The sequence below is a fragment of the Lagopus leucura genome, unplaced genomic scaffold (genome assembly GCF_019238085.1).
Source record: "Lagopus leucura isolate 7727_CA_CO unplaced genomic scaffold, USGS_WTPT01 Super-Scaffold_100159, whole genome shotgun sequence".
Lineage (NCBI taxonomy): Eukaryota > Metazoa > Chordata > Aves > Galliformes > Phasianidae > Lagopus > Lagopus leucura.
In genome coordinates, this window is record NW_024962335.1 from 31,010,849 (window position 1) to 31,032,987 (window position 22,139).

General features: G+C 41.0%; 1 protein-coding gene across 2 annotated transcripts in view; it reads right to left on the reverse strand.

The window, feature by feature from the left end:
* The window catches only part of SULT4A1 (sulfotransferase family 4A member 1), a 30,766-nt gene extending 8,999 nt beyond the window's left edge, over positions 1-21,767 (reverse strand). For both annotated transcript variants that reach the window (XR_006182113.1, XM_042890327.1), the window contains exons 1-5: positions 21,554-21,767; positions 5,323-5,453; positions 3,893-3,973; positions 3,657-3,783; positions 329-423 (exon numbers count right to left, since the gene is read on the reverse strand). Coding sequence is in view for 1 of the 2 variants with exons in the window: in XM_042890327.1 (XP_042746261.1) it covers positions 329-423; positions 3,657-3,783; positions 3,893-3,973; positions 5,323-5,453; positions 21,554-21,722 (603 nt within the window). In the remaining variant the exon portion in view is untranslated. The remainder of the gene's footprint in view (positions 1-328; positions 424-3,656; positions 3,784-3,892; positions 3,974-5,322; positions 5,454-21,553) is intronic.
* Between the last annotated feature and the right edge of the window lie 372 nt (positions 21,768-22,139).

Sequence of the window (22,139 nt, forward strand, 5' to 3'; positions counted from 1 at the left end):
AGACAAACCCCTAATGAGAGAGACTTCAGTTCTCACTGATACAGAACACACAATAAGACACTTATTTTAAATGAAAGTCAAGGGATGTGTAGCAAGAGCACCTGCTCTGTGTGAACTGTTGACCACCTATGCAAGCAGGTAGATTCCTGAATAAATTACTAGGTTCACAACAGTGCTTGTGGAAGCTATGAATGCCACTGCTTTAAAAATAGTATCAGAGATTAGAAAGCCCAAACATGGGCACAAGAAACAATTTTTAAACTTCATATATTTTACATGTTATGACATTTAAAATGTTTAAAATACCTCTTTGTTACATCTAACCTACCTTGTGCATATCTTCATACTTGAGGAAAAGTACATTGGCATCCATATGATGTTCCCAAAACTCTTGGACATGTTCAAACCACGAACCATATCCTACTATAGATACAGAAGATATTACGATTGGCATGAGGAAATATTAATACTGTTGTTATTAATTCCCCTTCAAAAATGTAAAAATGAAAACTAAATTAATTTGGGTGATTAACAGCCTTAAGAGAGTTGTCTAGTTTTGCTCCATTGCCATGCACAGTGACTTACTTAATTGGAAAAGAATATTTCTACCAGTTTGGAATATTCAAAAGAGCTAACCTAACCTAAAGAAAAAATGCTCAACTGAAAGTGCAACCATATTTCACTATGGGCCTCTCGGGAGCTCAGCATTAGTAATGCCTGACTACTGCACCAAAGTTGAGCCAATATAAAAATTACAGAGATATATTTGCAAAAAGTAAATTTTCAGTGGCTCTGACCTGTGCGAATTCCTGCAGTTGGCGTTATCAGACTGCACCTTCCATTACTCAAAGCACAGACAACACATGTAATGGAAATCTATATATAGTGGAAAATTCCATAAAGCATCTGCTGTGACGGACAAAGAACTGCAAACAGCCATTATCCTTTATTACACAAGTATTGAAGAAACACACAAATTAATATGCTTCACTGTCATTCTCAGAATACTAAAGGTGTACCAATAGAATATCCTATTTATCTTTTGCTTCCTCTAAAATCTAAGACTTATTCTCTTCTGTTGTTACTTTCTTAGCATTTCCATGCAACCTAGGTAGGTATGCCAGAACATGGTCTCAGATATATTGTAGCTCAGTTGGTACACCAGGAGGGCCCATGTTCCCAGCACTGCTGAGGCAGTGGTTAATAGAAGCTCCAATCCCCTCAATTTTTTTCCTGCTTTATTTTCCACTTCTCCGACAAAATCCACATTTGACTGATTTTTGTCTATCTTTGTGTGTAGCAGAGGTACAGACACTGGCATTTATTATCTAAAGAGTGTGTTTTGCTACCAACAGTATCAGAAAGGAAAGCAAAGGAGAAATGCATTACAGAATCACAGACTTGCATAGGTTATAAGGAACCTCAAGAGATCATCAAGTCCAACCCTCCTGCTGAAGCAGGTACCTTACAATAGGCTGTATAGGTAGATGTCCAGATGGGTCTTGAATTCATCTCCATAGCAGGCTCCACAACCTCTCTGGATAACCCATTCCAGTGCTCCATCACTAAAGAAGATCTTCCAAATATTTGTATGGAACTTTCAACATTCAAGTTCTAGGCCCTACTCCTTGTCCTATTGCTACAGACCACCAAGAAGAGTCTGGCCTCATCCATTTGCCCCCCACCTCCCTTTAGCTATTTATAAAAATTTATCAGATCCGCCTCTCAGTCTTCTTTTCTCCAGGATGAGCAGACCCAGGTTACTCAGCCTTGCCTCATATGAAAGATGCTCCAGGAGTTTTATCATCTTTGTGGCTCTCCACTGAGCTCCTTCTATGAGATCCCTATCTGTTTGGAACTGGGGAGCCCAGAACTGGACACTTAGCACTCTAAATGTGGCCACAGCAGAACAGAGTAGAGGAAGTGGATCACCTGACCTGTTGGCCATGTTCTTTCTAACGTATCTCAGGATACCTTCTTGGCCACAATGGCACAATGGCACTTCCTCAAAGTATCTCAGATAATCAAGGTAGAAGCTAAGCAAATACAGTGAGCAGTTCTTCACATTTTCTCAGTATTGATATTTTTATCCTTACAACAAAACAACTTCAGAAAAGTATTAAACATCATTTCTATTCTTTATAATTTTAAAGAAATTCATGCATGGAGCTTACACATCAGTCAAGCAAAAAACCCTTTTGCTAGCTGCTCCTAACTGCACAGGGCAAGAATCCGTTAACATTATGATAATAGAGTTTACCTGCATTTTATGTAAGAAATTCCCTTAAGTTCCAGAGGGTAGTGACAAAGAATTATCATATTTAAGATCAATCCCCCATTAGCATAAGAGCTAGCATGTACTAAATCTGTTTCCAGATGGACAGATATAAGATAACGGGTAAAAAAAATGGGATTGTGTCATTTGGATTTAATGCTTCTCCTTCTTGCACTACTTTGAATGCTTACTTTTGCTTCTATATTGCTTCCATGAGATGGAATCACTTAAATAAGTGCCATATTTACTGTATTACGAAACACTCACTTTGCATAATTACGGACACAGAACACACTGCAATGTTTTACTGACTCTAGAAGGTAATGACAAATCACATAGCTGCTATAAGATAAAGATCTAAATAGCTCCTGGGATATTTTACATGAAAAAGAATGAAGAACCTTCCTCCCATCTTAGAAGAACCTATCTTTAATATGTCTCCAATGTAGAAGCTCCTGCTCATGGGTTGCAAACAAGATTCCCATTCTAGGGGAATGCAGAAAAAAAAGTTGAAGGTGGGTTGGGAATGGAAGGATATTTACCCTCCTGCACAAAAGAAAGTGGCAAGCCTTATAAAGCCTGTTAACTAACCTCCATTGGCAGGCTTTTACCTTTTTCCTTTCCTTTAGTATTATACAGCTTCTTTAGCATCAAGTCCCCCAAATTCCAGATGGAAATAACATTTTCTGGATCTAGAGGAGATCCTTGTCTCAGAGCTGACCAAAGTGTCTGGTGACTTCTTAACATCACATTAGGGTGCATAAAGATTTTATAGAGAAAGAGAATGCAGTAAAAAAAAAACCTGCATTGTTCTGTTTTTTGATCTTGCAAGCTACAAAGCGTGGCAATCCATTGGCAAAAAGCTCAGTGACAGCTACTTACATGAGAACAAGCCTTCACTCCCTGTAATGTTACTAAGTTCGTGCAATGGAGCTACTTAAGGTAGTGCAGCCTGAAGGGAACACAGTGGGTTGGTATGTAATGAAACAGCCTTCACTCACAGAAGTTACTGAGCAAGCAGCTGATGAGCTGTTGTAACACAAGTTACATTACAGTAGTAAATTTTCAGCCTGCAATTACCTTCTTACAGGTAACTTACTACTGTATTCCTACTGATGCATGAGCTCAGTCTCATGCAAACTAGAATTTACCTGAGTGAAGTCAAACACAATTGATCCCACAGGGTCAAATATTGTAAGACAGTTATTTACAAGATATGGCCACAGTTTGCACAGACAAATCTAAGCTCATGCAGCACTGTATCTCTAGTACCCTCCTTGCAGTATAAACAAAATAAATGCATCTTTATCTACTTCATTTTTGTACTTGCAGAGATGAAAATAAGTGTGTAACAACATGTGCACAGACAGTCGCTCCTTACACTTGTCATTCATAAACCTTCTGCAGAACTCCTGAAATGTTCCTCTGTAGCTCATGGTCCTTAGGGAGCGGTGAAACTGGTAATAAGACACCACCAGGTCTTTGGGGTTGCGAGCCATGTATATTACCTACGACAAAGGAGGGAAATCATCTTAATGAAAGTTTGTTTTTTCCGTTTCCCTAAGCACATAAATAATTGTTGCTGGTTCAGTTAGACAAGCATGAATTAATTCTTACCTTTGAATTGCCATTATGGAGGTCTGAAGGCAAAAAACGATACGGTAGGTGGCTTTTTATGAGGCGAGGAGATGTCAGTTCCTAAAATAAAGCAAAGAAACTATGTATTAGTTTTTTGGCACATCCTGAGTTCTCCTGAACTGATGTCCTTTACTTTACTGAGCCACATGCAGAAATTCACTTCTTAAATTAATAGGGGTCTGGACTAGAAATTAGGTCAGAGAATTTAATCTGTTTTAAACCAAAAGGATGGGTCTTGGAAACTACTCCAATTTGTAGGATCCTCTTAGGAAGACTAGAAGGGTTGAAGATTCTTAGCATAAAACTGACCTTGTTTTCACTGACACTCCCACTAAAATTCAGTGAAAAACATTAAAAGGGCTGAATGAACAGCTTCAAAAAACCCTATCCTTAATTTTTCAACTTCAAAATTATAATCCAAAGCTTATTTTAGCCTCAGAATTGGACCCAGACAATTCAAAGGTTTACCTGAGCACATAAACAGTTTTAAAGGTATTTTTCAATCATAATTTGGAAAAAAAAAAAAAAAAAGTCTTATGACAAGATCATCTTCCAGTAGTTAAAAGCTGCATAAACTACTACTGGATTGAGTTGTTAGCAGAGTATCCACAATGCGTGATCTCAAACTAAACCTCTCACTATTGCTCCTGCTTATTTGCATTGACATATCACTGAGGTCTCACTAGACTAGGGTCACAAAGCAAAAAAGGAAAGTAATCTCTGGCCCCTGAATAATCATCCTAAAGAGGGCCAAATGCTGCAGTAGTAAGTGACTGGAACCAGCTTTGATCTATCCATACTAGCCTTAGCTAGCTCAAATCAGCAAGCACTGCAGCAGTCTTCAGATGGAGCCTGGTATTTTGCATATCTTGGAATGATTAGACCTGTATCTAAAGTAGTTAGAGCAATAACAAGATCACACTTAACATGCCATGCCACTAATCTGAGTAACTCTTAACAATGCCAAAGTCATTTCATGCAAAATACTCCAAACTCCTCTAACTCCACTACAGAGTTCATAGATCCACAGACCCTGAGTCTCTTGGGAGCTGTATGTTCAAATTCAGAGTAGAGTGCCTACAGATTCACAGATCTCTGCATTTGTAGATCTTCTGCAAATTCAGGGAAAGGATCAGAGCAAATCAGTCTCATTTGGAGAGCTTCCATTTACATAACTCTTTTCTTCAAGAAATCTGCTGTCAATATGTTTAGGACATTGAGAAATATGTTTTAAAGCACTGGAATATAATCAAGATTAATAAAACCAACTTCAAAATAACGTAATAATACTCTGAATCATTCCAACAAACTGAACAAGGACAAGGGCACAGGATGAGATGAAGTGATAAACATGAAGCCTACAAAAAGATATCCAAATGCTGAGCGAGTTTCTTTGTAATAAATTGTACCTTGATGATGTCCAGACCAGGCTGAGGGTACTCTAGGACTGGAAGTTGTTCATCTATATTCATTAGTCCAATCTCATCTGGATCAGCTCCCTGACTCACTAGATAAACCACTTCCTGTAGCAAGCCTGTGCCTGCATAAACCAAACAATGAAAGAGAACAGATTGTATTACAGTCCTTATCTAAACAGAAGCATATGAAAGCAGACCCAGACAAAGAAATAATAGCTTTTTCCTCAACAGTTTGCTCTGATCTCAGTCTACAGCTACTGCTTTAACATAGTATGTCTGCTCTCTTATTTTAAATACAGGAAAATCTCCTACCACATCAAATATCTGAGATTTTTCTTTAGCAGTAACTTAAATATAAATGTTTCTGTATCCCAATCCTTTTAACCTGTGAATTGGAAAGCATTTTACATATACTGAGCCTTTCACTATGAAAGTTAGTTAGGCAAATCCCACTATTTCAATTCTAGAAATGAAAAAACTGAAGCAGAGAGAGGTCATCCAAGTTCACAAAATGCATTAGAGGCTGTACAGGGGAACAACCAGTGTCTTCTATATAAATGGTAGGCAATTCTACTGTTACGTAATGATTTGAAAGTCTATTTATACTTCCATTTTATAGATTGGATAAACCAATGAACACATCAATGCACAGTGAATTAGAAACAATCTTTAGAGGCCTCCATTATGTACCACTCTCCAGTCTGAAGACACTTACAAAGCAACCGAGAGATAATATAGCCTTAATGACTGTGCTTTGGAAAGTTAAAAGGTATTCTAAATAGCATTTTGAGCAGGGAAACTATGGGAGTTGCTCCAAAAGTAATGCCTCCTATTTTGTTCTTTTAGTCCATGATACCGGAAGCATGTCATGATAGTGACATGGCTGTAGAGGTTGAACCTTCCCATCCATATTCCCTTACTTTATTTTTTTTTTGCTGTGTGACAGATAGCAGCAGAGGAGCAGTCTGATAAAATGATGCCTGATAAGGAAGTGCAAAGGTGTGTCACTGAAATCCTTCATGTGGAAATAATTGCACCCATTGACATTCATCAATGCTTGCTGAACACTTATGGATACCAAACAGCAGCTGTGAGCACAGCGAGGCGGCGGGTGGTGAATTTCAGCAGTGTACAGCAGCATGAAAGTCCAGCCATGTTCCAGATGGCTGTGCACTGCTGTCACACCACGAAATTAAGAGTCTCTATCAGCTTATCTGCTCAAATCAGCTAATGGTGGCAACTACATCAAAAAGCAGTGTTTTGTAGCCAAGAATTTGCTCTATCAAATAGTGTCATTGTGCTTTTTGTATCTGTTCTTTCCATGGAAATAAATAGAAGGCATTACTTTTGGAGCAGCCTATATATTTTAATTGATTTTACCTTCAGGGAAATTGATCTAGAGAGCAGGAAATTCTCTAAGCAGGCAAACAAAAATTTAGAGATATCTGATATTAAAAAGGGAAAGGCACAGGCTTTTGGTAAGACGGAAGAACAGTAAGAGCCAAGATCAGTGAAGTAGTAAGCAAGAGACCCCATGGTTTAAAAGACAAGTTGTGCAGACATGGAAAATCCTGGATGCTGCAACAGACTGACCAATTATTTAAGAATTGTAAGTGGTAAGGAAAAAAAAAAACAGGATTTTTTTTTTTTTTTTTTTGCTATCTGAAGTACTGAATAATGCAATCATGCAAGCCTGTCTATTTCATATCCTTGGAAAGATAACCTAAAAACCCATAAATCATGCCTTTTGGTCCTATTTATGTTTGCAAAGAACTTGCAAGTTGCAGTTAACTTGTAACAGTCACCAGGTAACTCATGTTAGCCAGTATGATCATACACAGCAACACAGACACACTTTGCTCTAATTCCTACATGCTGTTCAAACAAAAGAAAAATTTGAGTATCACTATTCGGATTTTTTCTTTTTAATTTAAATTAGCAGGAAGGAAAAAAAAAAAAAGAAAAAAATTCATGTACTGTAGGTACTGTTTAGAGGGAACAGGGTCTGGATGCAATATGAAAAAATATACCTCTCCAAGAACAGATTGGAAGAACACTTCTGCGTTTCCTGACTGATTGTTGGGTGAATTAAAATGGCTTGGAAAAAAAGAAACTTTCACATTATCATCACCTTCAGAGAGGGCTGTCAGAGACTTAATACACACTTGCCCTTGAGGCTGTTCACTCTGCATTTTTAAGTTCAAGCATGTATTTTATATATTAAAATTAGCATACACACAGTACATCAGTATCAGTCCTTGTGACTCTGAATGAGCACAACCTTGTTCTCATTAAACATTTATCCTGACAGAAGACATCCTGGTTCTCTGTAATTTATTTCTGTATTTCCAATTCTGCTTGTGAAGAAAAATGCTATCACAGCAACCCTCTTGCATGAAAGGAAAAAGACTAACTGTAAGGATAAACACCAACACCAGTGCTTTCTCAGTCTCAGTCTTTGCCTGCTCAGCTGAACCTTGACAAAATCTCTGTGGTGCCTCTGAATACAGGATGGATGCTGAGGCAGGACTGCTGAAATTTCAGGAGAGCAGCATGCTCCCTACCAGCTCTACAGCAGGTCAACAAGAGAACTAAGAGGTGAAGTCTGGGGAGCAAAGCTTCTGGGGTCTTACCTAGTTCTCCTCAGATCTGTGGACATGAACTAGGTCCATGGACGTGAATTAGGTCCATGACAATGAAAACTTGGAAAACTTTAACTTTTGAGGGAATTCTGATTTTTTGTTTTATTTGTCATCCTTGTATTATCATTCATCTCTACCACACACACACACACACACACACACACACACCCCAAAAGCCATCATGTAAAAAATGATCAACTTGATTCCCTGTGTTCAGAAAACAAACACTCAACACATTAATTTGATTAAAAACAATAACAAACAAACAAAAAAAGCTAAAAGCCTTTATAAAAAAATAAATATATTTAACTTCCTCACATCCTTACTAGGATTAAGAACAACTCAAACCTAAACTACAAATATTAACAGAGTTGGATGCCCATACAGCTTAGAAATGTTGGCTTATCCTAAAAATAGTCAAATGGCAGCCCAAATCCCAGCCCAAGCTCCTAGGGCCGGGTTTTATAGTCCCCAGGAACACAAGCTGGCTGGAAAGCCAACCAACTGGAGTATTGTACACATGCACATGATGAGCCACCCAAACCTAGACTGAGGCTTGCAGAATTTATTGAAATTGTCACTGTGGAAGGTGAATGAGTCTTCTGGCATAGCCTCCGATTTCCCAGCTGGATGTAAAGCATACAGAAATTGGCCATTTAAACCAAATGAAAGACCTTCTCCTTCTGTTTCTGAATGCATGAGCATGTACATGCATGCCTCACCTGGCATTGCACAGAAAGAGTTAAAAGTCACAGACAGATTAATCTGTCAGCCTTTGGGCATGAGGCACCAGATGCAACACTGATAAGTACTCATCAATTCCACCCTTCCTTCTTGCAGCTGCTGCAAATTCACATTTCATGCCGGAGGAAGAATACTGTCCCTGCTAGCTCCAAGGTCGTACTGCCAAAACAGATATCAAAGCCATTTACGTCTATTCAGTTTCAACAATGAACCCAGCCAGCACCAGGGGAACTTCAGTGCACTGTACCTGAGAAACACTCTTCCCTGATAAGCTCTTCTGTTACGTTTATACAATGTCTGTGGAGAAACAGTGTCCCAGTTTATCACATAGTATCTGAAAGAGATGGGACGGGAAATGGTAGTGATAAACCACAGTCAGAACTGGGAGGTTTTTAGAGAGCCTTCTACATTGTCCGTGAACCTGCACTTCTACTCTTTGTAAGAGCATCTACAAAAGAAGCCCAGGCACAGCAGTTTGAAACTGTGCTAACTGGGCTGCACTGTCCTTTGCAGTGCTGCCTAATGGTACACAGAAATGAGGACTTAGGAGTCCTTCCAAACTATTATCTTCTCTATGGGAATCCCTGCAATAAATAGGAACTCATCATTTCTACCCTCTTTCATGGTCGATGCCTCAGCAACACTAGTCAAGTTAGCTCATAGACATAATGCCTCTGCTTATCAGTAAGGCTAACTGCTCCAGCAGCAACTAGACAGCGTAGCAAGGCAGACAAAACCGTGAAACATCTCACAGTTATTTCTTTATTTCTACGGAGGGAGAAATACTCTGTAGTGCAGCTGTTCTCTGCCTCCTCTCACTGCTTTCTGGCCACTGACACATTCACATGCAGTTACTAAGCTTCACAAATGTGGTCAAAATGAATGTGGTCAAATGTGGTCTGAGATGTCTTTCGAATGTGTATCACCAGAGGCTGTAAACAGCAAGTTATGAAAATGGCATTCTATTTAGAACTAAAACGTACTTTCTGTTTGGTAAAACTAACAAAATAAATAAATGCACTGTCTCTGATACACATATATTAGAAGTATTGCTACTATATATAACAGTATCCTAAAGGAATACCTTAATAAACTGGTTACAAAACAGTGTTATTTTCAGTTCATGCATTAGTACTGTTTTTAAAAAATGGTCTGAATCCCAATTCTGCCTTACATTAGCACAATAACTACTCAACAGAATATAGGATGAGAAGAGCAGAAAAAAACGTAATGCATCTCTGTCCAGACAATGACTGTAAAGACTTCATCACTGTTGTAGTGGAAGGCAGGTAATATGGTGTGCTTCATTCTCAACACTAGCAGAAGCAGCTCCAAAGAAGGACTACTGACACCTTTTAGGAGGATGGATCCTAAAGCAACAGCAGTAAATAAAACACATCAGGCCCTGTTTTTTGGAAGGACAAGAGGGGCAGGCTGGACCCATATCCATGGAGATTCATGTGCTAGACTTGATAAAACCAAAAAAAAAAAAAAAAAATAGCTTGAGTCACACATGCTCCCTAAACAATACATCCTAACCATGCCTAGGCTAATCTGCCCCAGTAAGCACAAGACCAGGCCTCCTGTTGAGGACAGCTGGCACAAAAAGCAGTTCTCTTCCATCCCTCTCAACCAGCCACAACATCCTCACAGTCAAGGGAACTGCAGCAAGGAGTAGGTACAGGCTAACAGCACTAAGAACTATGGGTCAGGTCCACAGACTGCTTTCAATCCCTAGATTTTGAACAAGATAATACTGCTTTGTCTATTTGCCTTCTGACTGATGAGTCATGATTTGAGTTTTCAAGCTTGTCCCCACATCCATGATTCCACCATAACTAGGTCTTACAGATTTTGTTACAGGTCTTCCACTGATACTAGTTGGTAGCTGATATCCAAAGGGGAGAAGTGTTTTAATTGTGGACATTCTCTTTAAGCTTTAGCTATGTTGGTAAAATATTTCCATGTCTGTAGATGCTCCTCACACCTGTACTATATGTCACCACCAATGGAACAGTTTCTGTGAAGTTGCCCCAGTTCACTTGAAACTGTGTCAGACAAATTAGCTTAAGGAGTTTATCTCTTAGGCATAAACTCACCTACCTAATTTTGCTGAAGACAAACTAGAATGCATTCACACATAATGCTCTGCAGGCAGTGCTTTAAGAAGTGACAGCAAGCTAAGGACACTAAAATTTTGTGCTACTGCAGATGGTTATAAAAGAGGACATCTATCTGCATCCTTAGATTAATTCTCTCTCTTTTTGCTCACCAAATTAAACACGCTGCCATGGTATAAAGCAGCACAAAGAAGAAGCGTGCAGTATAACCTCTCTGAAAGGAACGTGAAAATAAAAGATAAATGAGTTAAAGCTCCATTCTTGCTTCCTGCCTTACCACACTGTAGCAGATGGAATTACATCCCTCTTTTTACCCTTTTCCAACTTACTCAAGGTTGATCAGGTCAAAAGTCAACCCAGTACATTCAGTTGTTACCCTCTTTCCCTGGGCTTCACTCTTTGAAATTCCCCACAATCCAGAGACACATCTCCTTTCATAGCAGCATAGGAGCACATCAGCTCATACAGGCATACCAAAGGGTAGGTTCACTATGACAGTAATTCATGGAGAAAAGAATGCTTTCAATGGGCTAACATATGTTACAGGGCAGATCCTACCTCAAACATGAGGAAATAAGTAAATGGTGTCCATGTAAACTTGTAAACTGGCGGGGGCATTTCCTCAGGGTATTCCTAGATTTTTCAAATCCTACCTTTTCTCTGGATAGTCAAGAAGGTGCAGGTCCTTACCCCAATCTTACCTCAGCTGTATCCTGCTTCTTCCTCTAGTAGTCTCATTCCATATAACAAAAACATGCCCAAACTACTTAACACATTACCCCAGCAGAAGCTCCAGTAATGTGTCCCCCACACTGGGTCTCATTTCCCTCCATTTTCACACAGGTGACAACACTGTTCCAAAGCATAGAGCAGAAGAGAACACTGCTGTAATGACAAGGCATTGTTTTTAAAATTCACCCTCAAGGACTTCATTAAGTTACAGGGAAGTGCTTAGTTATCCTTAGAGTCACTGATTTCCTAGGACAACTATAGCACTATGTCCTGGTCTACACTATTGGAATATGGTCCATGACTAAATGCAGAGCAGCACAGTGAGCTCTGCTGATTGAAAGAGGATCCAAAGGCAGGAGGCAATGGGCCATCCATAATAGAAACTTGTATTGAGGTTGTCCTTGTAACCTTTTGTTGTGAACCCGTTTCCTTCCCCTACGATAAGCGTATTCTGGAGGATGTCTGTCACCTCCTGAAGTGCCTTGGTCCATATTCAGAGTTGCATAGTGAACCAAAATGCAATTCCATGCCTTGGTTTCAATCTCACAGTTTCCCGGGAAAATTGTTAGACAAAACATGCCTACACATTTATCTGTGTTTGCATATATTAGGCAGTTAAATTACAAGAAGGCAGTGTACCAGTAGTATCATGTGAAAGCATTGCAGATATGAGATTTGAAAAAAAAAAAAAAAAAAAAAAAAAAAAAGGAAAAGAAGCTGTTTTGGAATTTCAATAAACATTTTTAATCTATGCATGAGACTACACAGCCTCTTCAGTCAGCTAGCGTAACACCAAGGAGGAAGCCATTTGATATCTGACAGCATCCCCCTCATTGCCCATCATAAAAGCTGCCCTGAGCAAAACCATTGCTTGCATGGTAGCCACGCCCCCAATCATATTTAACACACTGTTATTCCTTCTGTATGCTGAATTACAGAATTGCAGCTCTAGACAAGCTACAGTCATTTCTGTTCTATTTCTGTTATTGCTCTTCATAGAGTCACAGAATTGCTCAGGTTGGAAAAGACTTAAAGATCATTGAGTCCAGAATCAGAAACGGAAATAAATAGATCTAATTGAGAGTACAAATGGGCATCTGCCAATCTGTGTCATCATGGTTAACTCAGTGCTGCTGCAAAATCCTTGAAAAGAGCACACTATGTCTCATAAATACTCACATTAATCATTATTAACGTGCACTTCAACTACATATGTATAAAGAAATCCAATTTCAGCAATGCCTGTAGCTGCTCTGTGCTACTCTGGCAGTAGCAGTAAACAGGCTTTTAACTGAATGGTTAACCTTAGTTTATGATTGCCTTACATCAACAAGACACTGCAAAGCAGCCAATGTACTGATCAATCTTGACTGCTGCATATACATCCAGTGTTTATCTTCTGAACGTGTCTCATCTCAATTGCTTCACACTTGTCTCATTTTGTTGGCTTGGATGAATTTATTACTCGTGCACTTGGACACAGTAAAGGGCTAATTCCACACCATTGTCTATACCCCATATGGTGACCTAATGTAATTACACATCACCCAGAACTTGCAGCCTTCCATTGGATGACAGCCTTCACATCCTGCACCATAAATGGTGCTGGGTAACAGCACATGAAATCAGCTTGCATTTTTTAAATTACAAATGTGTTTTGATATCTAGCAACAAAAATCTCTGCTTAGTTGGTTCTCCAGTGGTGCTCCTTTTCCTTTTTCTCTTTTACTGTTCCAGGCCCTGCCTCCACTAGCTAAACTTCCCTTCCACCCTTTCAGTCCCCAATACGCCTCCTTTCCCGACATTCCTCAGTACACCCCATCCTCCTCACAGTAGGTCTCATGAGAGTGCACTTTCATTTGAAATGGTATTAAGACAGTGCTTCTTCTGCTGTGCTGTCTTGTCTGCACGTACACAGCCACATTTTTTCTTGCTGCTGAATGTGCAGTATGTTACAGGATTAACATATGACATAAATGGTCTATTTATTCTGTAGTAGTTTGTAAAAGACTTAGATGTACAGAACCACGATTCTTTCAGCTCTTAAGCTCCATCTCTCTGGATTCCCTAAAGTGTTGCAGAAAATCTGAATGGGGTAAAAGTGATGACACCTGGGTGCTTCACTAATGTTTTGCTTGTTACCCCATCCCATCAAAAGACAAACAAACCCCACCACCACCAAAAAAGAACACACAATAAAACATTCCAACATAGTGGCATTCTTATGTGTTCAGCTTTACTACCTAGATGCTTACTGCTAGATTATCTATAAAAATACTGATAGTAGATGACATTTTTTGTCCAAGATAGTTTTTTCTTGCTATGTGTGAATTTGGGCAGAAACTAAATTCATCCATACACCTCAAATGAAAAATGCAAATGAAAAGATTAAATGACTTCTGCAAAGTCACAGAATCTCTGGAGAAGTCGTAACAAATGTCCAGTATACCAAACTCTGCATCACTTCTGATGGGACAAAACAGGAGGTAGTTTCTTCACTTCAGTATAAGGTGTTCGTTTTAGCAGAATTAGTAGGAATAAAAGAAAAGTCACTAAATAAAAGTCTGAATAACAAGAAGGAAGAGTTTTGTGTGCTTAATCCAATTAAGTCCTACATTCAAGCATTTTGCTTCCTTTCATTAACATCTTCACTAAGGAAGATGAATATTAACACAAAACGAGAATAACCATTTGTTTGGTTTCACTGATTTACGTAGTTTCCTAATTCTTCAGTTTTTGAGGTCATTTTCATCTAATCCACTCAACACTGACTTCACTTACGTCCAGAATACATACTTTACACAGGGTAAAATCTTTTTTCCATTTTCTTTTCCTGAGATAGCTTTCACAAAGCAAATTGGTTGAGTTTTGCACTACTTCACAGCAGGAAGGCAATTATGCTACATTTGCAGGAGACCTGCAATACCTATTAGGTAACAAGAGAATTCTTCCTCTTCTGAACCATTTGTTCTGTCTCCAGCAACACATCTTCACTGTCTTGATATATGGCTCGTGAGAGAAACACTTATAGCTAGATAACCAAAACAACTTTTCCATGACACATTTTTCCTCTCAACCTTTATTTCCTGCTGTAGGCACTTAAGAAGCTATTCAATTCCACTCCCACTGAAATCAAGTCAAACACATCAGTGACAAACTTTCAGTTGTCCTCAATTACTTGTTATATGAAGTTTTTATTTATCATTTCTTTGCCTAGTGACATTTGGGACTGAGTCAAAAGCGGCTGCTATTTTGAGCTACACATACAAACAAAAGATAATCCCATTTCAAAAGAGCTTTCAATCAAAGCCCAAGAATCCAAAGGCCCTGACCCCTACAAACACTGGTGTACAAATCTAACTTTCTGCACCTGGGTGGTCCTCAATGGAGTGCATTTGAGAAGCAGAATATTTACTCTTCCAGTAGTTGAAAAGAATGAGATTTGCGTCACCAAAACCAAGAGCATGAAATCAAATTCAAATATGAACCCTATATATCAGCCTTGAACAAGACATCTCACAGGAAATATCTCTATCACCCAACACAGTTTGCTGATCCTTTTCAGTTTGCACAATTTCATTCCTTTCTGTCAATTGGCATGAGAATTGAAGCACCTTCACATTGTATTAAAGAGGTACATGATACCTGAGCTTTACATATTACTCAAGATGGAGAAACTGAATAACCCCGATTTCCTGTTACTGGAAAAGAGAAGTACCAACATTCTGATTTCCAAGACATGGAATTGTTCATTCACATTCACAAAACTAACAGAGGCCAGACATCTTTTCAAGTTCTTCCCTGTGACCTGTAAGCACATATAATGTTGCCTCAGAAACCAGAGGGCAAAGATAAAGAATCTGAAGTGTATTCTGTTTAAAAATCTCTTGATTTTTAAGTCAATTTTGTGACTTTTTAAGGCATGCCTCCAGGCCAGTAACATTTGAATTCATTCTTTAGATGAAAACTGATAAAACTCAAGGCACCAAAATCCTGCATAGAGACTGTTCTGTAACTATAAAACCAGAATTGCATAGTCTGGCTATTCTGCAAGAGAATAAACTTGTTAAAAAAATATGTAGGCTGCTCCAAAAGTGATGCCTCCTATTTATTTCCACAGAAATTACAACAGGTACAAAGACCACAATAATACTATTTGATAGAGCAAATTCTCAGCTACAAAACAGTATTCTTCAACACAGTTACCACTATTAGCTATGCATTTTTGCCAGCAAACAAGAACCTGCATGTTGTGCTTGTCAAAATCTGCACCAGTGGAGGTGACCCACTGTTGCTGTCACCACTGCTGAAATGCACCACCCACCATCTCCCTGTGCTCACATTGACTTTTCGGCCTCCATAAACGTTCAGCAAGCATTCATGGGTGCCAGTGAGTGCCATTTTTTCTGCATGGAGGAATTCAGTGACAAACCTTTGCTTTGTTGGCACTTCCATATGCCATTTTGTCAGACTGCCCTCCTGCTGCCAACTGTGAAATGACAATGAAATGTAACAGAATACTGGCAGGAAGGCTCAACATTTACTGCTATACCACCATCATTTACCTCTGATATCATGGGCCAACGTAAAACAGGAGGCATTTCTTTTGGAGTAGTCCTCATATAACAACAAAATTCTTGGGAAGAATTCATTGTAAGAAGACTGGAAACCAAGGCAAATCAACTAATTTAGCACATTCACATGGAGGGTCCCTGCTCCCTGAGAATCTTCAGCTACACGGCATAAGGCCTTCTCAGCCCTGCCATTAACCAGGGTAAGAAAACTCTGCAACCCACTGCAGCTAACTCACTTCCCTGTGTCTGACAGCTCTCAGTCCACGAACTCCTATAGATAGGGCATAACTACAGAGAACCTTTCACCCTATTTCCTCTCCTTTATGTCTGCACAAATCAGGACTGACTGTCAGCACTGTTGGGCCTGCGCATGTCTGGCTAGGTGGGAAGAATCGTGTTCCTCATGTTCATGTTTGTCAGTCTGCCACATTCTGGGGTAGCAACTGGAATAGGTTTGCCAGTTAGGCAGTAGGCCAGGACTCTGCAGAAGTACAGCATACTGTGCCACAGCTGGGTGAGCTCATGGGTAGGCAGGACAGGAGCTGTGAGTCCCTGAAATAGCATGTAATCATTGCAGCTCTGCACAGATCTGTCACCTACTCACTGTCTGCTATGGTAGGTAACTGCAGATACATTAGCGAGTGAGTTTGATGAACACAAAGTATAGGATGCACCTGCAAGCATAGTTTATGTGGAACCATGTAATCCTAGTTAAGAAATAATACTCTCCATGTTGAATAAGGGTGTTTTTGTGCAGTACAATAACACTCAACCAGCAGGACTGGTTTCTGCTTCAGGTATGTGCCTAACAATCCTGTCAATAAATTGTATCATCTGAGGACAAGAAGCAGGGTGGGATTGCACAAGACAAAGATTTCCACACAAAGTATAGTCACTTGGTACACTTTCTTTATAGTATATTAAATTGAGACATTTTTCTAATCTGTTTTTGTAACATAGTCTCACAGATAGTTAAACAGAAAGTGAAGGAGAAGAAACAAGCAACCAGAGATAAGAAATCCCTGAACAAATTTCACAGCTAGAGGAAAAGTATATGCAGACACATCCCTCCTTTTGCCTCAAGTATAATAGCTTGAGCACTGAGTCTGACAAAGACAATATTCTAGATGCTTATGAGCATAAATCTGCTAATTTTACATGGAGAATCAGACAGGTGAGAAAAATGGGGCTCATTGAACGCTCTATATCTAGTTCACAGTCTAGAGGTTTCCTCTACTGTTGTAACTGCCAATGGATCAAAGAGCTTCCCCCTATAAATGAAAAAAAAAAAAAACCATGGGATGCATAGCAACCCTAGCATGGAATGAATAATAGAGATTATGGTATGAGGAAAACAGGCTCTTGAAAAAAGTACTCAGAGCACCAATATTTGACAAGGGAAAGGGAACAGACAGTATGATAAACCTGAGTTCCTCCTGGTCAGAGATGGCAATGTCCAGCAAGAGAAGGTGCTGCATTCAGGAGCACTGGAAATAGAAGAGGTTAAGCAAGTGAGTGGTATGCATGCAGTGGGAGAAGCATGGGCAATTGGAGCAGGCAGAAAATCAGTGATGTGTGCAACGCAGTTATCAACAGATACCTAGAGAAGCTACCTTCTGTACATACAGATTTAATTTAAGAAAATAAAATAGTGAACTTTTGAACAAATGAACTTTTCCTGGTTGACTTCATACAAGACTGAAGGTAAGCAAGGCTTAAGGCTTAAGTAAGGCTAAGCAAGAATTTGAAAGATAAGAACATACGCATAGGAAAGTTATTCTTGAACTGATCTGCAAATCCACTGTTGGCACTTTATAAAACCTAAGGCTTATAGCGAGCCATCGTATGCCCTCAAGTCAGTGGGTAGTGATAGAAACACAGCTTGGCAAGGAAAATTCAAAATGCTATCTACAAAAAGACAGACCTCCAGACAGGTGAAGACCATATCCAGCGCCTGCATTCCATACCAGACAATGAGTCAGAAGAGAAAGAGTCCTCGCAAACTGACTGAACTTAAAGATGATGTCTGCCACAAGATTCCAGAAAATTATTTGGCAAAATAATCAACACTGGAGAGACAGCTTTGTTAATAATGTAAATAGTTCACTTTAACAAATTGCCAATTTTGCAAAAGGCATTAATCTCTGGGCTTTGACCCAAGAACACACAATGCACATTCCCTCAGAACAAATGCAGTATTAAGGAAGCTAGCCACTGCATACCACTTAGGAGTGAAGCAAGCGGACAGATCACGTACAGTCAGAATTTGGCATCATAAGGCATGGCAAAAAAAAACCTAAGTGAACATGGAGTCAATACTCTATTTTAGGCATGGATATTCCACTGAAATCACTGACTTTAGCCAGTAGACAGACTAACTCTCAGCCATAGGTCACTGAGGAAATACCATGAAAGAACTTGCTTCATCATTAATTTTATACTTTATTAAGTTTACAGAGAAGAATTTTAATTCTCAAGCAACGTACGAAAACCCCACAAGATGAGAGAGTTCAAGGAAAGCTATTACAGATGTAAAGTGTACTTCCTTCGGAACACTGCATCTCATCTGAGAAGCAGTCTGTTGTGTGAGCTCCAGTTATTTAGTGCTATATAGAACGATATTACTATACACTTATAAATCTCAATGAATACTGTTCAGCTCTGCCTATACTATACTACAAAGTGGCATGAAATATAAAGCTTGACTTAAGCTTTTCACTGATTTTAAACTGTTTACCATGACAAAAAAGTTTCTCTATAATTACTGCTCTAACATATACATATGTAAAAGCATACATGCACACTGACATTTACATACGTCTGTATGTAAATAAGCCTCGAGGTTTTATGTACAAGTTTCTCCTAGTCCAGCAGCTACCAAAAGTTGTTACCATCGATTGGGGGCAGGTGTTAGGATTAATTAATGATACAAGGAGTATCATTATTCAGCCTCCATCAGTGAAAATTACATTAAAGCAGAGTAATTTTCCATTAAGCTTATCACATTGCTCCCAGTAAGGCCACTGGAACATTCAATTTTCTGTCATTACTGGATCACCCAGCTTCTTCCTGGGTCACCCCCAATCTACCGGTGTAATTATTTCCAAGCACTATTTCCATCTCTCGTTTAGGGCAGACTCATCCAGTCTTCCAGATTATGCCTGCAAAATGGTACATGTGCTTCTTCATCAGTCAGATAAACCAGCATGCGGTCACAGCTACTGATGGAGCCTTTTGATTTTACACTGGAGTATTACACAGGGCTCAGTAAGAGGTAGGAATTCTGGCCTCCCACATTTAGCAGAAGGGCTTGTTAGCATATTCTTTCCACAACTTGAGCAGATGAAAAGCTGGTGGAACAATAAAGAAAATTCATTTTCATAACAAACGTTTTACATTCAACTGATTTGAAATAGGCGCATTTTTCTTTTCTTAACATCCTGCTGTTCTGCTTTACATTTAAAGATTCCCCAAGAATGCCAAAGTATCTCACGCCAAATTCATGGGATTATTATACTTTGTGCTCAAAGTATGTTTTGTAAAACTACTTTTTGATTACAAAAATTCTCATCACCTCCAGTTAACAGAAAAATCTTTCTCAGTGCTTCTGAGAGACAGGAGGATGGAGCTACAGTTAAGGTAATAGAGAAGAATATGGAGTTCTGGATGTAATATCTGGCTTTGCTGTAATTTTTTTGCATGACCTTGGGTAAATCAATGAGAAATGACATCAGGACTGTCTAACTTCTAGTGATAGTCCTGTCCGTAGTCATCAGATCCTCTCACAGTTGACTCAGAAAGCCGAAATAAGGCACTGAGCTGTATGCCATGTAGGATCAGCAGACAACGCAAGCTCCAAGAGTTCCAAAAGCACTCAGGCCACTTGAAGGTGAACTGTTTCCTCCCAGAGACTGCAGACATTATGGCTGTGTTTGAGAGCCTATTTCCATGACAAGAACGCCAGACTCCTCAAGACCCACTCTAAGTACTCTCCTTCCTGACAAGAAAAATACTCTGGCATCCATTTTCATTCTGAGGCCGCCCTCTATCTCCTCCCCACACCACTGTAGCTCCAGCTTGGGTATCCAGCCCTCAGTCATTCTATCTCCTTTGCTTTGAGGCTGCTTATTAGTTACTCTCTTGTCATCCTCTAGCTCTGTAAGTAAGCAGGTGCCTGTCACTGACCTCAGGGCTGCCCTGAGAAACCTGCTATATTCATAAAGTAACAGTAAATCACATCTGACTCTGCAAGCTGGCTTCCCATGGCCAATTGCACAGCCATCAGAGCTAATCTATTGCCAGGTGCTGTATCAGAGCTATTTTGTGCCTGAAAACCGAGGTTAGCTGAGGATATGTAGCAATGTGCCAAGCTGGGTGCTATACTAGCACAGGAATCCAGCTTCCCAAAACAGAAATTTTAAAAGTAAAAGAACTGTGTTCTTTCTGCACTCTGCATGCTAAATATGTCTTTAAAAGACCAGTATGTCTGTGGCTCTCTCTTCCTAATCACAGCATTTCGGGGACCACCCACCAGCCCATAACTTGTCCCTGTGCTGTACTGATGGATGCTTGATGCATCCATCAAGCTTCAGACAGTTTTTAAGAGCATCGTTAGTAATGAATTACAAAAAATAAAAGTGAAGACAAACATTTCAAACTCCTTGAGAAATGGTAATGTAGTAGATGCTGCATTTTTGCAAATGTGCATCTTTCTGAAGCGGCACACCAAGGGGAAACAGAAAAGAACCATTTTTACAATGAACAGCAAAATGATCACACCTGGTCAGTAACCTGCGATACAAGGGTATTTACAGAGCTAAAATCAGTCACCTCCAGCAGACTTTGAATTTTTTAGGAAGAGATCGTCCTACTGCCGGGCAGTCACTCAGGAGCGGGCTTTGTAAAGAACCTGCTCGCTGCTGTTGGCGTTACCAGGTGCTTACAGAGCTACCATATTGCTGCCTCTCTGCAGACAGCACCGTACCCACGTTAACTCTACTTCAGCATCTCTGCGCGTTAATGGGGAGGATAAGAAGAGAAGAAACACGACACGCGAAGCAGGAAGCGCTCAGAGGAGGAACGCACACTGGTGGATCCGGCGGGGCTATGTGCGGCCAGCCGGCGCAGCCACAATGCGCTCGGGGCACATGTTCGCAGCCGCCTCCGGGAGGCGGCACGGCGGGGCTGCGGAACAGACGACAGGTACAGCTGCTCGCGTCAAGAATAACGTGTGCCGTATCTGTCCCCGCCGGGCGGCCCTCCTCGCCTCCAGCGGCGCCTTTACCCGGCGGCGGACGCCCTTCCCTCGGCCCCAGCCCCACCCGGGGGCCGACCTGGGCGCGGCGTTCCTTCCCGGCCCTCAGCGGACGGCCCCCACCCAGAGGCTCCCGCTCGCCGCCCGCCCGCCTACCTGACTTGGGGTAGGTGACGATCCAGACGTCGCTGTCCCTCACCGGGAAATTAGCGATCTCCTCCATCTTCCCCCTGCAGAAGGGCGGCAGCCGCACCCCATTGTACTCGAAGTACTTGCTCTCGAACTCCCCGGGAGTGCTGGGGGTCTCGGCCTCGCTTTCCGCCATCCTCTTCCCTGCCGGCCGCGGGGGGGCGAGATGCGGCGGCCCCGGGCGCTCCGGCGGGAGGGCGGGCTGGCGGCAGCGGGCGCGGCAGCCGCGGCCCCGGCACGCCTCCACGCCCAGCGGCGCATGGGCTCCGCGTGCGGTGACGTCATGCGCGGCAGCCGCAGCAGCGCCGGTGAGGGCCTCGGGGGCGCTGCCGTGTGTCCGCCCGGCAGGGGCACGACGGCGGCCGGCGGTAGGGCGCGGAGCGGGGACTCGCTCACTGCCCCTCACAAGGCGGGTGAGGTCTGCCCATAGCTGCAGTGGCGGCCCTAGCGAGGCCTGTGTGCTGGCGGCTCGGGTGCTGCTGCGCAGCGTGTGTAAGGCCTCCTGATGCCTAACCGGAGAGCAGACGAGGTTCTGTCTCTGCTCGGCTGTTTT